Below are 14,958 nucleotides of genomic sequence, written 5' to 3'. Positions count from 1 at the left end.
GCGGTACCTATTTATCTACTTGCACTTTGATGTGCTTTCGAACTGCTAGGTTGGCAGGAGCAGGGACCGAGCAACGGGAGCCCACCCCGTCACGGGGACTCGAACCGCCGACCTAGGCTCTGTGGTTTAACCCACAGCGCCACCCGCGTCCCTACTGTGCACTTAAAATTTATATGAATTGCTTTGCCCACTTTTGTCTCTGGCTGCATCCAGCACCGACAAGTGGCCCTTGGAAGGTTGACCAGAAGAGTATGCAGCCTTTGGGCGAAAGGTTACCCACCTCTGATCTCGATCAGCTCCCAAGAAAGTGTGCACAACCTTAGCATCTTTGTAAGATACGTTGGCGAGACTTCGGTCGGGCCTCTTTATAATCGTTCATGGGCTTAATGAATTTCTAAACTGGACTGGATTTAGAGGCAGGCGGTCCAGGTTGCCAGACTCTGGGCAGGGTGACTGTCATATGATACAGCCGCTCAACAGCTGGAACAAATTCCACAAACAGTGGAACATGTGGATCTTGCTCCTGCCCCAGGGTTCCCTGCAATAGGCAAATTTCCCCTCCCTCCCCCTACACGTGCATAAGTGTCTGTTTTTGTAACTGCAGCCACTTTTTCCAGTCATAGAGGCAGATTCATTCTTATTTCCATCAACAAAAACACTGCAACAGCTTTCAAATGTTTAAAGGGGGTCTTTCTCCATTTTTAATTTTTGCTCAGATAAAACGCCTTCAGTCATATGGAGATATAGACAAGACAGATGCGTGTATTGTGTGTGTGTGTGTGTGTGTGTGTGTGTGCATATGTACACACCAACATATACACATAGCTCTCTACAGATATATTTACATTATTTTAAAAACCACTATCCCATGGCAATATGGGACGCGGGTGGCGCTGTGGGTTAAAGCCTCAGCGCCTAGGACTTGCCGATCAAAAGGTCGGAGGTTCGAATCCCCGCGGCGGGGTGCGCTCCCGTCGTTCGGTCCCAGCGCCTGCCAACCTAGCAGTTCGAAAGCACCTTTGGGTGCAAGTAGATAAATAGGGACCGCTTACCAGCGGGAAGGTAAACGGCGTTCCGTGTGCTGCGCTGGCTCGCCAGATGCAGCTTGTCACGCTGGCCACGTGACCCGGAAGTGTCTGCGGACAGCGCTGGCTCCCGGCCTATAGAGTGAGATGAGCGCACAAGCCTAGAGTCTGTCAAGACTGGCCCGTACGGGCAGGGGTACCTTTACCTTTACCTTTATCCCATGGCAAGAGCTGTTCTTGTCTTTAAAAACCAATGAAGACGTACAAGAAAAGAGATGGCGAAACAAGTTTATTATTATTTTTAAAACTATTATGTCTCTGCTGCACATAAAGAAAAGGACTTTTTGTTGTAGCCTTCCCCATCCCGTTGCTTTGGACTACAGTTCCCATCAACCTCAGCTGCACAGCTGGGCTGCCTGGTCCAAAACCTCTGGAGGGCATCAGGTTGGGGAAGGTTGCTTCATTCTTTGAAACACAATGACCAACAAGGCAAAGTTGGTGGGTCAATGTCCGAATTCAAGGGTTGGAAAGGATACACACCTCAAACTTTAGAGCGTTGGTTCTGAAAAGATTCTTTTTAAAAATAAAAAAATAAAAATTGGGTTTCAGTCCCTCCCCCCCCCCTTTCTTGTGGGATTTGTGGTTTTAGTTTGCAAATCTCAGAGAGACATAGTTCAAAGAACCATCAACAGTCAACATGTGACAAAAAGATTAACAGTTTTGATTCAGTACACTTCTGGCTTAAATTCACAGTAAGAGCAGATATACAGAAACAGATTGAGGCTTATGGTTTGTTGTTTGTTTTTTAAAAATGTGGAGGAGAAAAATAACATCTAGGCCATTTTGCTTCCAATGTGCTGACCCAGGGCCAGTCTAGATTTCGTGTTTTAAAAGATATTAGCCGTCAGCAAAATCTAAAAACATGCAAACGAGAAGAGTTCTTATTGCTGGTGAAATCTCACTGGGTTATCCTCTCAACTAATAAAAAATCCTGCAGCTTCACGTGTGTTATTCCATGTTTTCCTAGGACAGACTTCCCCAACTCGGTGCCCCCCGCCAATGCTTTTTGCTGTTCTGCAACTCCCACCAGCCCCTGCCGAAACAGCCAATAGTCAGGGTCTGTCTGTTGGAGAAGGCTATTCCAGACTGTCATCTCTCTGGTAAAGACTAGTCTGAATAATGACTAGTCATTATTTGGGTCGTCTGAATAATGATGCTTCTTTTGTGCTGTGTCCCCCATTTACAGTGTCTGAACACCTTCCCCACTTGAAGGATCTAGCAAAGATTCTCCCATTTGCAGCCAGCCAGGTCCACAATTGGCACAGTGGTCTCAGGAGCCAGGTATTAAAGAAATTGCCAGTTATTTAATGACTACATTTAATTTTATTAGGCTTTTTACCTCAAGGGGGTGCCATTTGACTTTTCTCCCTCAGATGATGCTAGATCTGGCCTGAACTGTAGGAAGCAAAACTATTTTTGTCATTGTTTTTGACTGGTGGGTAGGAACTCTGTGTCACTCAGCCTGGCGAGTGAAGTCCCAGCACCATTCAGTCTCCCCGAAATCGATAAAACACACACCAGAAATTAGCCGGGGGAGGCATCCTTTCATTGATTTCGTTCCCAACAAACTTCAGCTCCAGCACAACTTATATGGAGTCTTGCCAACTTTTGACATCTTAATTTCCTCGCTTCTGGTGTTCCGGCTGCCAAAGGCTTCCCGTGCAAGAGAATTCCATAGCCCAGAATTCCACAAGTCCGGCAAGAAATGAGTCATTACTGAACGCAGCCTTTCAAGACTTTTCTTTGGTAACATACTTACAATGAGCCGTAGAACGGAATTCCCCCACGCGTTGCTTGTTTTGAACTGTGACCATGCGTTGGGCGACAGTACAGTATGCGCAAAAATTATTGTGTGCATACAGCCTTGTAGGACTTAAAAAGACAGCAAATTGGGAAAAAGAGAACTCCCCCAGTTCCCTGGTTTATATCACAAAGCTGTGAGCCCTCTTGCCCTGTCTGCTCTGTCCTTTTCCATGTGTGATATCTGCAAAGTGGTTTTGCTATGGACAGCAAAGTGCGCGCGCACTGGGCTTTTGCAGATGTCTCTGTATTACCTAGCTCTGAATACAGAATGAAACCACAGAATTGGCCAGGACCCAAAGAGTCACCTAGGCTAACCCTCTGCCATGCAGGAATCAAATACAGTGGTACCTCGGGTTACATACGCTTCAGGTTACAGACTCCACTAACCCAGAAATATTACCTTAGGTTAAGAACCTTGCTTCAGGATGAAAACAGAAATCGTGCTCCGGCGGCGCGGCGGCAGCAGGAGGCCCCATTAGCTAAAGTGGTGCTTCAGGTTAAGAACAGTTTCAGGTTAAGAATGGACCTCCAGAACGAATTAAGTATGTAACCAGGGGTACCACTGTATTTCCTGGCATTTGTTTAAAAACCTCCAAAGGGGAGCCCACCTGCTTCTGAGGGAGCCCATTCCACTGTTGGGCAGCTCCTACCACCAGAAAGTTCTTCTTAATGTTCAGTCAAAATCTCCTTGTGATTTGAATAAAAATATCCTTGTAATATGCCCAATTACGATTTTGTTTTGTTATCTGCCGTACTGTGCAAACACACACACACAACCAGTCCTTTTGAGGAATCTCCAGTTGGAAGCTAGCTATTGTAAACTGAAAAGTACAGAACCAGTTCCTTCTGGTCAGTAGTTTTAGTGATGACCAGAGGGCAGAGAGAAGCATTTTGAAGCAGGGATTCTGGGTGGAGATGAAGGATTGCAACTCAGCCCCAAAAAGCGGGCTACTGGGAAAAAATCATAACCACGCAGAATGGTCAATACAGGTTTCTCTCGTTGGCAGCTAAGGCACTAGAGAGTGTGCCTTTAAGAGGACTGCATTTTAGTTCAGAGCTGACAGCTGCTGATTTTATTCCAAACCGTGAGGGTGGCAGAGCTGTAGGCTCTTTCTATTCTTATTTCCAGTTTTGTCTCATTTATTCTTATGAACTTTTGCTGGTTAATGTCCTTCAGGTTGGGAGCAGGGAACAGTTTTTTAAAAACTTCTCTCTGAACACAAAGAACATCAGCCTCTGGGGGAAAAAGCCAAGTTTCGGTCACTTCTGCAAAAATAAAAACATGTTGAATTAAAAATAAATTCCTCTGAGGGGGAGCAGCGAGATTTACCAGAGGAGTAGGGTGGGAAAGGGTATCTTGTTCCATTCTTGCCTCCCCACCACCACCCAAATCTCTCAGACATCCACAGCAACAAAAGGCTCGCTCCCCCTTTCATCCAAATCACAGTGGTTATTTCCCAGAAACTGGTATTTTAAAACAGTGGCATTGTTTCAGCACCCAGGCCTATCAGTTCCCCCCTGGTGTTTAGGAAACATCTATTAAGGACCATTTCTCATGGCATCTGTGCATGGCTGCCTATTGTGGTACCCGCCCCACGCCCAGATAGTGCTGTACGACAAAGCACCTCATCCAGATGAGGCCTTTGCCATAAAGCCAACTCGCCATTCGGTATCGCAACGCCTCGCGTTCCAATCAGTGGCTTAACGGTTGCAACGGACAATTGCGCTAAACCGAAATCCTGCGCAGCGTCCGACTACCTGAGAATCTCAGCTTTTCGCTTCGGAGAACAGCAAGCGTTTAGCCCTCATGGATGCAAAGAGTAGCAACTGGGAAATGTGCTGGCGGCCACCTCCTCACAAGGGAACCCACAGCAGCAAAACCCAGCAGGGATTCTGTCAGTCGCCAAGGCCTAGAACCTCATGGCACCAGCATAAAAAATAGAAACATGGTTCTGGTAGCATCCCGAAGGCTCATCCGAGCAGGTCTTTGGTCACAATGGCCAGGAATCGGAAGCAAATATTACAAAGTGCTGCTTCAACGGGGCAACGGGTGGGTCCTCCTGGGTTTTTTGCCCCTTTGGCTGCTTCCGTCCACAATGCACCTGCAGGCAGCGGTGTCTCTGGGGAATTTCTTCCATGCCTCAGGAGCAGGGGTGGGGTGAATCTAAATGGTCTTGTTCAAGTGAGTTTGGTTTCAAACCACAAGTTAGAAGCGACAGCACACAGACACTTCAAAATACAGTGGTGCCCCGCAAGACGAATGCCTCACAAGACGGAAAACCCGCTAGACAAAAGCGTTTTCCGTTTTGGAGGTGCTTCGCAAAATGAATTTCCTATGGGCTTGCTTCGCAACACGAAATTGTCTTGCGAGTTCCTGCAGGGTTTTTTTCCTCCCCCCTTTTTTCCCAAGCCGCTAAGCCGCTTAACAGCTGATCCGCTAAGCCGCTAAACAGCTGATCGCTAAGCCGCTTATCAGCTGATCCGCTAAGCCGCTTAACAGCTGATCCGCTAAGCCGCTTATCAGCTGATCCGCTAAGCCGCTAATCAGCTGATCTGCTAAGCCCGCTAAGCCGCTAATAGCGCTAATCCGCTAATGGGCTTGCTTCGCAAGACGAAAAAACCGCAAGACGAAGAGACTCGCGGAACGGATTCTTTTCGTCTTGCGAGGCACCACTGTAGCTTAAAATCCTCAGGTTCCCCCCACCTACCTACAAGATTATCGACAGATAGACAGAAGACATACACCAAAACAAGACTGCCATGTGATTTGTAACCCCCAGGAAGGTATAGTGTAATCTCTAAAGCGCATGAAACCAGTGGAGCTTTGGAAAACCCTCCAAGATGTTGTCTTCTTGCCAGAAATTCCGTTCTCGACAGCGAAGTCTGCTCTTTCCTCAAAGCCCAGTTACTCACAAGAGTTTTCTCTCTCTCTTTTTTGTACACGTGTTTTGCTTTAATAATCATATATACATATACAGAACAGTTATTTACATCCAAGTACACTTGTCTCTGTATAACTTAGCAGCATATAAGTAAATGATTTGCTTCCTAGTTCAGTTAATAAGCACTTTCACATAGACAACCCGGCAGTGATTTTCCTGCAGATGCTAGCAACAGTAAGGTTTGCCCGACGACGCCACCACTAGGCAGAAGGCCTCTGTCTCAGGTGGTAGAATCTGGGCACCATTGTAGGCAAACCATTTCGTTCCAAAACCTATTTATATATATTTAGAGAGGGTGACTCTGCGCACGTTTGTGAGAGTGTTGTTTCTTAGGCACCAGAATGTCTGAGAAGGCCTGACCCTGCGTCTTGCTGTGGTGGGTGATTGGGAAAATTGGTGTAGATTGGGGAAATTTGTGGGTTCTTTTCTGAGATCTATCAAGGCTCTCCCCACCCAAAAAAGCACCATTAAAAGCCCTCTGAAGAAGGCATTGACCACTAGGCATTCTGGAGGCAAGCTAAACCATGGATTGCGCAAAAAAAGGAAGAAGACCCAAAATCTTTTATGCAGCCAAATCAACTTACAGCACAAAGTTTTTGCTGCTGTTACTGATTCGCTGTGGAAGATGCAAGGGCACGTCTGCACCCCAAATATAAACCATCTTAAAACTGGGTTTAACTATCGTGGTTTCCCCGTAAATCGCGGGAAGGGTAGTCAAAGCCCCAAAGAGAAATGTTTTGTCTCCTCTCTTAATACGAGTGCTCAGGATTTAGTATTAGGTAATAAAACGGGGCTAGAAATAAGATTCCAGAGCCAAAAACCCTTAATCATAGAATGTAGACTCTAGCTTACATATTTCATGGTCAGAAGATGTGGCAATAACAGCTGTGGGCTTGACAGGGGAATTTCACGAATTGGCGAGACACGGGCCAATTAGGGACGCCAGCTAAATGGGCCTGACATTTAAAGCACTATGATGCCACTTCAAACAGTCATCGCTTCCCCCAAGGAATCCTGGGAGGGCCCTGAGAGTTGTGAGGGAGACCCCGATTCCACTAACCAAGCTACAATCCTCAGAGTGGTCTACCCCCCTTCCCAAAGAACTCTTGAAAATTGTCGATCTGTGAGGGAAATAAGGATCCCGCAACAACTCCCGGCAGCCTTAACTAACTGAACTTCCCAGGATTCTGTGGAGGAAGCTGTGATTGTTTAAAGTGGCATGGCACTGCTTTAAATGCACCATGCAGATGTAGGGCCTGAGTTCCCATTGCAGGGGACCAAAAGGGCTGCTTCCTGAGAGCACTTGGTTGGCCAATGCGAGAAGCAGGAGGCTGGACTAGAGAGAGAGAGAGACTCCTGGCTGACTTGACCTTGAAAGGCTCTTCTTGTGTTTTTACGGGTTCCTTGTTTGGTTGGGTGCCAAATCAGCTACCTGAGCTTGAAATGGGATTAGCTTTGCAGTGCAGACAGGCTCCAGATTTCCTGCTTCCAGGCAGCACCTCCTATCGCAAGGATGCCACGTTCCTCCAAACACTTAACTTGGCGACGTTTTGGTATTGGAAAAATGCCAAAGCCCTTTCCTGTCCCAGCGGCCTTTGCTTTTATTTATTTTTATTTTTTTAAAAATCACTTTAAATGCAAGTCCAACAGCACAATGGTAGCCACGAACTCCTTCAGGTGGCCCCCTCCTTCAAGTAAGGAATTCTGAGCTCCCAATCGCTTCCAAGAATAATTGGTTCTGTTATCGGCCTTGCATAGCATTCATTCCTGTCCTAACCTAGGGCCGATAAGAAGGTCCATTAGAGGGAGTGGAAAAGCTGGGAGGAGCTGGCTAAGTTGGTACAGACTAGCAAAATACCGCTTTTGAGCAAATCCATTTGCTCAAAAGCTCTGCCGCAAATGTGGGAGCCGAACTCGTATTCCTGGGACCTAATCAGGACTTGCTAAATAAATCCAATTGCATGCAGCTGAAGGAGCAGGGACACTTGATGGCAGGAACTCCTTCGCAAGGGAAGAGGAACGTTACCAACTGCACTGGCTCCTGGTGGAGTACAGGGTCAGGTTTAAGGTGCTGGTTTTGACCTTTAAAGCCCTATGCGGCCTAGGACCCTCGTACCTACGGGACCGTCTCTCCTGGTATGTCCCACGGAGGACCTTAAGGTCCACAAATGACAACATTTTGGAGGCCCCAAGTTGCAAGGTAGTTAGATTGGTCTCAACTAGGGCCAGGGCCTTTTCAGTACTCGCCCCGACTTGGTGGAGCGCTCTGTTACAAGAGACTAGGGCCCAGTGGGACTTGACATCTTTCCGCAGGGCCTGCAAGCCAGAGCTGTTCCGCCTGGCCTTTGGTTTGGACTCAGTCTGACCCTTATGTTTCCCTCCCCTTATGGTTTTGATCTATGGGCTACTTTTAAAATGAGGCTGTATTTTAAATTGCATTTTAACCTGGATTTTAAATTGGTCCCCCCCTATTATGTTTTTACTGTAATTTTACTGGTGTTAGCCGCCCTGAGCCACCTCTGGCCGGGGAGGGTGGGGTATAAATAAAATTTATTTTTATGATTATTAATGCAAAAGGACTGGATGGTAGAGCCAGCGGCAGAGGAAACATCTCGGGCACCGGAGTGCCCATGGGTGGGGCGCGGTGCCCATAGGGATGAGACATGATGCGCAGCTCCCATAGGGATGGGGCGCACAGCAGGGCCTCAGCTGCCCTACAGCTGGGGGGGAGGCAATGGGCGGACAGCGCGGAGCCAGCGGGTGCAGAGAAGTGTGGCCCGTGCCACCCGCCATTTTGTCACCCCCCGTCAGGGTGGGACCCGGGCCGGACCGCACCCGCCTTCCTACGCCCTTGGGTAGAGCACCTGATTCTCATGCAGAAGGCCCCTGGCTCAACGCCCAGAATCGCCATGCAGGGCTGGGAATGCCTTCTGCCTGAATTCCTAGAGGGTTGCTGCCAATCAGTGTAGACGAGACTGAGCCAGACGGACACATGGGCTGGCTCAGTATAAGGCAGCCTCCATGCGTGTGTGTTTCTGAAACTCAACATAAGCAATGTTCTGGGGAAAAGGCCCGAGGGGAGAGAAAAACCACCCATCTCTCGATTGAGATCATCTCTAATTCTAAATACAGTCATACCTCGGGTTACAGACGCTCAGGTTGGGTTTTTTTGGGTTACGAACCGCCGAAACCCAGAAGTACCAGAACGGGTTACTTCCGGGTTTCGGCAGCCGCGCAGAAGTGCTAAATCGCACCTTGCACATGCGCAGAAGCGCCGAATCGCAACCCGCGTGTACGGAGACGGGGGTTGCGAACGTGCATCCCGCACGGATCACGTTTGCAACCCAAGCGTCCACTGTATGTTTGGCCAAACCATCTTCCCATTAAAAAAATACAAACCCCCTCTAGTTTTTGGCTGAGCAAAGAGCAGTGCAATGATCTAGAATAGCATTTCCCAGAGTGGCTTTGTGGGATTGCCTAAAGGGGGGTTCTAAGGGGCAAGGGGGCGGCCGGGGTGGGAGGAAGGCTCTGGAGGTGCAAATGACGATTAGTCTTAGAAAAGCTAGGGTCACTGGATCATCCATTTTGTTGAATTAATTTAACATGATAATTTTAGATTTTTTTTTATAAAAATAAATGTTTTGAATTTTATTGTGCTCTTCCTTGGTGGGTTGTGCAAACCGCTGTTCTAGAATAATGGTTCTTTATAAGGTAGGGGGGCACCAGGGATGAATTTAAGGAGCCAAGGGTGTGTGTGGCCTGGAAATGCTTAGGAACCCGTGCTCTTGCTTTCTTAACCATGCTGGACAAGGCAGATGACCAACTGTGTGTGTGTTAGCATTTGGAGCCGGACTAGATGCCCCACATAATTTCTTTTCCATCCCGTTCTTCTGCCTTCTCCCCCAATGCCAACTACATGTGATAGCTTACTTCTCGCCCTCCTGGCTGCATTAAAGGAACGAGGTGTTAAGTGCCAACTATCTAAAATGGTAAGGGGACACGGGTGGCGCTGTGGACTAAACCACAGAGCCTAGGGCTTGCCGATCAGAAGGTCGGCGGTTCGAATCCCCGCAACGGGGTGAGCTCCCGTTGCTCGGTCCCTGCTCCTGCCAACCTAGCAGTTTGAAAGCCCGTCAAAGTGCAAGTAGATAAATAGGTACTGCTCCGGCGGGAAGGTAAACAGTGTTTCCGTGCGCTGCTCTGGTTCGCCAGAAGCGGCTTAGTCATGCTGGCCACATGACCCAGAAGCGGTACGCTGGCTTCCTCGGCCAATAAAGCGAGATGAGCGCTGCAACCCCAGAGTCGGCCACGACTGGACCTAATGGTCAGGGGTCCCTTTACCTATCTAAAATGGTAGTCAATCTTAAAAAATGCTAAAAATGTTTGGGGAGGGGCGGTTTCATTAATCCAGCCTACTGATGCCACCTCAGTTCACGGCCCTCTCATTGGGATATCTGGAGCACTGCCTTGAGAGAGTTGTTTCGATTCAGTCCACGGTGCAGAGCATAGATTGTACATGCCAGGGAAAGTCTTGCCCTCTCCTATTGTCTGTGCAACATCTCTCACAGCTTGTGTGTGTAGATGCCCGAGGGCATAACCTTGCAAGAATTAGATAACCGGCAAACTGCTCCCATCCGCAGCATATGAATGCCACCACAAACTAAGATGGAGTGTGAACCAGGAAGTAAATAAACACGCCTTGCTTCCAATTTATAATCGGCTTAGCCTGGGACCGAAGGTGGCACACATGAAGCCCGTAATTGAGAACCCAGAATTGGCTTTCATAGGGAACTTCTTCAAAAGGGGTCGGCAGACAGTGACACTACGAATTCGTATCACTTTTATACTGGTAATGGCTCCTCTCAAAGGATCCTGGGAATTGTAGGTTTTCTAGGTGCTGAGAATTGCCTGCAAGTGATCTGCACCCCTTTCTCCTCTCAGAACAACAGTATCCAGAGTTATCTCAGGAGCAGAAATTATGATTTATGTCTGGTTGTGACACAAAAATACTTCAGGACAGCCTTCCCCAACTTGGGGGGCCTCCGAATGTTCTGGACCGCAGCTGCCATCACCCCCTGACTTTTGGCCATGTTTACTGAGGCTGATGGGAGTCTGATACCTGGAAGGCTTCCTCAGAAAATAGAGACGTTCTGCTGATGTGGAAGAGAACGTCCCTTTTCCCCTGAGGAATGTCGGAGGGATTCCGCCCTGGGTTATGGCAAAGATGAGGCAAGCCTGAGTGTGGCACGAACTTCTACTAGCCAATATGGCTAAAAAATGCCCTGGGGGAAAAAGGTGGGCCAGAAGACCATTAAGAGAGGTGCTGCAGTAATGGCAGACACAGAAAACTCTGCAGTGTCTTTGTCAATGGGGCTAAGGGAAAATAAAATAAAAACCCCACACCAGGCATGCCAACTCCTAGGGGCAGAGGGCTCTTCGGCCCGCCTCAATATTTGCTGGCAGGGGACCGGGCCCCCTTGGTGTTGACGGGGCAGAGAAGGCCGAGTGTAGCATGGTTCAATGGCTGGCTCCTCCAGAGTGCAAGAGAGGAGGCTGCACCAGGCCGTCCAGTTGGCCTCTTCCCTTTCAATGCATGTCACACACATGTGATGTCGTACATGTGATGTGCATTCTGCATCATGTCGAGAGGAAGCCGAGCGGGGAGCCCAGTGCGGCGCGGCTTCCTCTGTCGCACTCAGGAGGAGCTAACCATTGAACCGCACCACGCCGGGTTCCCCACTCAACTTCCTCCCGCCAATGTGCAATGACTTCACATGCAAGTGACACGCATACGATGTCACACATGCGACGCGCGTCCCAAGCATGACATCACACAATGCGACGCACGCTGGCCCCCCAATCTTGGGTGCAAGACCCCTCCCCACATACGCACACTCAATCCACCCCACAATACTCCTGATGTCAGCTCATCCCTAGAAACACAGAAGAAACACCTGTCTCTATTTTTCCTTTATCACCTGCAAAGCACCAGAGCATTGTGGGAGATGCCCAGGGCAGACGAACTTACACTGCTGGTTATATAGCATATTAATTCTCCTCGGGAAGATCACCGGCTGAAGTACATGCACAGTAATTTGGGGAGGTGGGGTTGGGGGGACAACGTACTTTGAGCGCCTCAAGTCCTTTCCTCAGATCTCTGTGGACTCTATCCTCTCCAGCCTGGAAGGAGTCCATGTTTTCTTCTCGTCGGTGTGTGGCGGGCTGGCGACCTTGCTGGTCATTTCGCTGACTTTGTGCTCGAGGATTTGGTTCTTCTGGTACATCTCCACGTAATTCAGCTGCAGCTGCTTCTGATACTTGATGACCTTCTCCTTCTCATCCTGCCAGGTGCGACGCTCCTCCTCAAAGTCCAGGACCTGCTGCTCCCGCTGCTGCCTCTCGGCCTTCAGCTCCGCCTGCAGCCGCTCCACCTCCTTCTTCAGCGCGTTGAAGTTCTCCTCGCTCTGCCGCTTCATCTTGGCCTCATCGCTCTCGCAAGCCAAAGGGTCCCTCGCCAGCTTCTCCGCCAGCTCGGCGCCAAAGTGGCCGTGGGCCCCGCCCAGGCTGGTGAGGGTCTGCTTCAGGTTGGAGACCTCCAGCTCGCACTGGTCAAGTTTCTCCCTCAACATCTGCACCTCGCCCATCTTCCGCTGCAGTTCGCCCTCGGAGATCTCCAGGCTGACGCTCTTGGTGCTGTAGGAGTCTTTCAAGGTCAGGATCTGCTCCTCCTTCTCCCTGAGGAAGCTCTTGCCTTCCTTGAGCTGGGTCCGCAAGCCGACAATCTCGTTGAGCTTCTGGGAGACGTCGGACTGGGAGTCCTTCAGCTGCTGCTTCAGCAGAGAGATCTCACCAGCCTTTTGGCACACCTGGAAGAGAGGCCTTGTCATGAGACAACTCAAACAGCGTTTGCTCTAGCACATGCTATGCTTCAAGCAATATCATACCACTCTGAACAGTCATGGCTCCCCCCCAAAGGATTCTGGGAACTGTCATCTGTTAAGGGTGCTGGGAATTGTTAGAAGACGCCCTATTCCCCTTCAGAGCTACAGTTGCCAGAGTTTCCTGGGAAGAGGGATTGATTGTTAAAACACTCCGGGAATTGTAGCTCTGGGAAGGGAATAGGGATCTCCTAACAGCACCCCTAACAAACTACAGTTCCCAGGATTCTCTGGGGGAAGCCATTGATTTGGGAAAGTGGTATAGCACTGCTTTAAATGTTACGGCCTACTATATGCTGCTGCACCAGCCCCACAGAATGAAAAGCACAAGGCGCCACAGCGCTCCTGCCCAATGTACTTTACCCAGGCCCTCCACACACAGAAATGCCGTTAGAGACGGTCCTGGGATTGCTCAGTTTCTCATTTTTTCCACTGGTAACTTCTGTTTTCCACATTTTCATTTCAGCTAGTGACCTATTTATTTTTAAGTCCTCGTGAAAATTCATCAGCTCCCTAATGCAGATTTCTTCTAAGGCATGCCGTTTTCACTAATATGCACATTTTTGCAAAGCAGTTTGCATAACACACGTTTTATGCTAGCTTACTTGCACATTACTAAGCTGGGGAACCGCATTGCAAAATTCAAACAAATGCACATTTCATATGAGAGCCTTTTTAAAAAAATGTGCATTGTTTTGGAAAAATGCAGATAAGGTTGGTTCACCTTTAAATTTGAACTAAATCAAATTCCCTCCCCCGCCCCTTTGCTAAATGCTAACCACACCTATTGCCGCAGAAACCAACAACTCTCACCTCTCAGGCCTGGTTAAACATCCAGCTCTCTTTGTGTTGGAGCTTTGAATTCTCATCTAGTAACAGCTACTACAGGCAGTCAGGCTGGAGGAGCTCACAGAACTCTCAAAGAAGGGGAGGGGAGACCTTTCTTTGCCCTAAGGGTGTCAGACTAAATGATGTATAGCAATTTTAAGGACTGCTCCTGTTTTTGCCAACGATGAAGCTGCTCTCCCTGCAAGCCCGTCCCAGGAGTATTCTGCACCCGTCTACCTGTAGTGGCTGTTGGTAGAGGAAAGTGGTTGCCTTCCTCCAGCCTTCCAACACAAACCAATAGTTGTTCAAATAGAGGCATCCTCATTAGGATGGGAAAGTTATGAGCCAGCTCTGAGAGACAGAATGGCTGGGAGTTTGCAGCAGAAAATGTAGCTTGAACCTCTATGCATGATCCCCAGGGCGATAAACAAGGACTGTTCCAATAAGCAGAGAGGGGCTCCAATGCACACGCCCTCATTGTGAAAGTTATATGCGAAGTATACGGCCTAGGACCCTCGTACCTACGGGACCGCCTCTCCTGGTATGTCCCACGGAGGACCTTACGGTCTTCAAATAAAAACATCTTGGAGATCCCGGGCCACAGGGAGGTTAGGCTGGCCTCAACCAGAGCCAGGGCTTTTTTGGATGTGGCCCTGATCTGGTGGAACGCTCTGTCCCAAGAGACTAGGGCCCTGCGGGACTTGACATCTTTCCGCAGGGCTTGCAAGACCACCAGGCCTTTGGCCAAGGCGCAGTCTGACCCACTCTCTCCTTCTGTAATCCTCATAGCACTCTAGCCCAATGGTTGCCTTTAATTTGATTCTGAACTGATTTTAGAATGAATTGATTTTAGAATGTATTTTAATTAATTGATTGTGATTTTATGTAAACTGTGTTGCTTTTACTGTTGTTAGCCGCTCTGAGCCCGGCTTCGGCTGGGGAGGGCGGGATATAAATAAAAAATTATTATTATTATTAGCTAAGAGTCTCGGCTGACCTTGATTTCCACCAAAACTCCACTCTGCCACTCCTTCAAGCTTCTATTGGCTTCAAGAAGTGGGAGGACAGCATCGGTGTAGGATAAAATAGCACAGTGAGGGACTAATAAGAGAAAGGGGAAACACAACCTAAATGGCAAACTCCCGTCTATGTCTTGACAGCAAGGTAGCCTAGTGGTACCCCTGCCAGAAATTCATGGACTCATAGAAATGAAGAGTTGGATCCCTAGCAATAATCCAACATCTTGCAATGCAGAAACCACTGCCTTGCCAGAGTGGTGCATGCTTTGGTTATCTCCCGCTTGGACTACTGCAATGCGCTCAAGGTGGGGCTACCTTTGAAGGTGACTCTGAAACTACAACT

At 48.7% G+C, this 14,958-nt stretch overlaps 1 protein-coding gene across 11 annotated transcripts in view; it reads right to left on the bottom strand.

Annotated features, from left to right (window-relative positions):
- Positions 1 to 5,815: 5,815 nt before the first annotated feature.
- LZTS3 (leucine zipper tumor suppressor family member 3) overlaps positions 5,816 to 14,958 on the bottom strand; it is a 78,118-nt gene continuing 68,975 nt past the window's right edge. For all 11 annotated transcript variants that reach the window (XM_028744182.2, XM_028744176.2, XM_028744178.2 and 8 more), the window contains one exon: positions 5,816 to 12,696. In XM_028744182.2, the coding sequence (XP_028600015.2) occupies positions 11,980 to 12,696 (717 nt within the window). In that variant the 3' untranslated portion in view covers positions 5,816 to 11,979. The remainder of the gene's footprint in view (positions 12,697 to 14,958) is intronic.

The sequence above is a fragment of the Podarcis muralis genome, chromosome 9 (genome assembly GCF_964188315.1).
Source record: "Podarcis muralis chromosome 9, rPodMur119.hap1.1, whole genome shotgun sequence".
NCBI classification, from domain to species: Eukaryota; Metazoa; Chordata; class Lepidosauria; order Squamata; family Lacertidae; genus Podarcis; species Podarcis muralis.
Note: the sequence above shows the minus strand (reverse complement) of the source record. Positions and strands in the feature narration are given on the sequence as shown.